Source organism: Salvelinus sp. IW2-2015, linkage group LG34, assembly GCF_002910315.2.
Source record: "Salvelinus sp. IW2-2015 linkage group LG34, ASM291031v2, whole genome shotgun sequence".
In the NCBI taxonomy this organism is placed as follows: domain Eukaryota; kingdom Metazoa; phylum Chordata; class Actinopteri; order Salmoniformes; family Salmonidae; genus Salvelinus; species Salvelinus sp. IW2-2015.
This window is the reverse complement of record NC_036873.1, coordinates 67,631-69,338: the sequence shown is the minus strand read 5'-3', so window position 1 is coordinate 69,338 and position 1,708 is coordinate 67,631. Positions and strand designations below refer to the sequence as shown.

At 40.5% G+C, this 1,708-nt stretch overlaps 2 protein-coding genes across 2 annotated transcripts in view; both read right to left on the bottom strand.

The window, feature by feature from the left end:
• The window catches only part of LOC111958495 (interferon-induced very large GTPase 1-like), a 149,903-nt gene that overhangs the window by 86,132 nt on the left and 62,063 nt on the right, over positions 1-1,708 (bottom strand). The window lies entirely within an intron of this gene.
• Positions 1-1,708, bottom strand: part of LOC139023676 (interferon-induced very large GTPase 1-like) — a 209,864-nt gene that overhangs the window by 155,692 nt on the left and 52,464 nt on the right. Inside the window, exon 7 of the mRNA XM_070437239.1 lies at positions 149-1,705. Within this exon, the coding sequence (XP_070293340.1) occupies positions 149-1,705 (1,557 nt within the window). The remainder of the gene's footprint in view (positions 1-148; positions 1,706-1,708) is intronic.

Below are 1,708 nucleotides of genomic sequence, written 5' to 3'. Positions count from 1 at the left end.
TGAGTCTCTCTTCAATATCTCTTTGATGGTTGTACGTAACAGCTAGTGACTGCTCCATTTCTCTCACAAACTCTGTGAGGTAGACAGCAAACTGTGTTGTGTCTGCAGTGTCCAGAATCAAGATGGAATCCATAGCATTCTTGAGGACCAGCTTATATTCAAGAGCTCTGCAGATGTTCTGAATGAATGTCTTGACATCATTTACATTTGTTGTGCCAGTTGTTTTCCTGATGTTAGAGATTGTGTCAGTGATCATCTTGACCATCTCTGAAAGATGTTTCTTCTCCAATTTCTCCAGACTGCTCTCATCTGAGAGTTGTTGGACAATTCGGTCTAACAGCCAGTCCTTCACAAACTGTTCATAATGGTTAATGTACTCTCTATATTTCTCATATTCTCCATCCATCAGTAGCTGTTTCAAAATGGAGAACTGGAAAGCCCCTCTTGTGCTGTAATCCTCTGACCCTTTACCCATCTTCACTTCGTCTACCACATCAGGACCAATCATTTTGGTCACATAGTCCTGTACAGCTGGCTGTAAGAGCTTTGAGAACGCCTCAGCTTTCTTTAGGCACTGATCTCGTTTATGAAATAAGTCTCTGAACTCAGTAAGGTACTTGTTTTTAGACTTCTCCAGACACCTCCTTGGGTCATTGACTTCAATAAAATCATCATGCATCTTCTGGAACTCTCTGGCTGCTCTGCCACAGATGTGTTGTTTCAGAGAAACCTCACATTCCTCACTGATTTTTACATTCTTGTGTTGTTGCAATGTTTCATCAATCTTGTTCAGCAGCTCTTTGATGTAAGTATCATGGTAATCTGTTGTGTTTTCCACCTTCTGTGTTATAAACAACTGACACTGTGTTATGATGTTGTCACACAACTCTTGTTGTTTATGACTGAAATAGTTGAAACCCAATTGCTTAACTAAGTCTCCAAATTGCTTAATTAAACCCCCAGTTTTCACAACAAATACTTTTTTACCACATTCCACCAGGTTGCTTCCAACCATCATGCTATTGACATGACTCCCCCTTGTTGATAGATTTTCCCTTAACATGAGGAAGGCATCCTGAGCCACATCTCTTCTTGGGAGTCCTTTGAAGTGCATATCAGACAGAGTTTTCCTCCACATGGTTTCAAACTCTTTACTGAGTTCCTCATCTGATAGAACAGATTTATTCTGTCTACATTTCTGAAGCAGATATAGTACCTTTCTCTCCATTGTACTTGTCTGAGAGCTCTTGATGTTGTTCAGTTCTGTCATTCCCTCTTTGATTTCAACAACTCCTTGCAGTTTGTTCCTCACTGTGTTTTCTGTCTCTCGTCTCAGTGTTTTGGCACTGGACATAAAGTCCTCCTTGTATTTTTCCACCAGATTGACATGGCCATCTTGCTTTTCAAAGTATTTTACTAGATTGTCTTGGATTTCCTTTTCTCCCTCTGACAGTTTCCCAGATGCTTCTATCATCAAGTMTTGTAGCACATCTCTTATGGACCTCTGGGGATGTTGATCTGTCATGACAATATTGGATATTTTAGTTTCAGCACCAATCATCCATGTATACATCTCCTTCTGGAAGGCCCATTCCCAACCATTGTAYTCAGAGCATAATCTGGAGTATGCATCTGCAACCAAGCTGTTTCTGAAACTRAAGATGAATTTCTCAAATTTCACTGCCTCCCACAGGCTTTGTGTCCACTT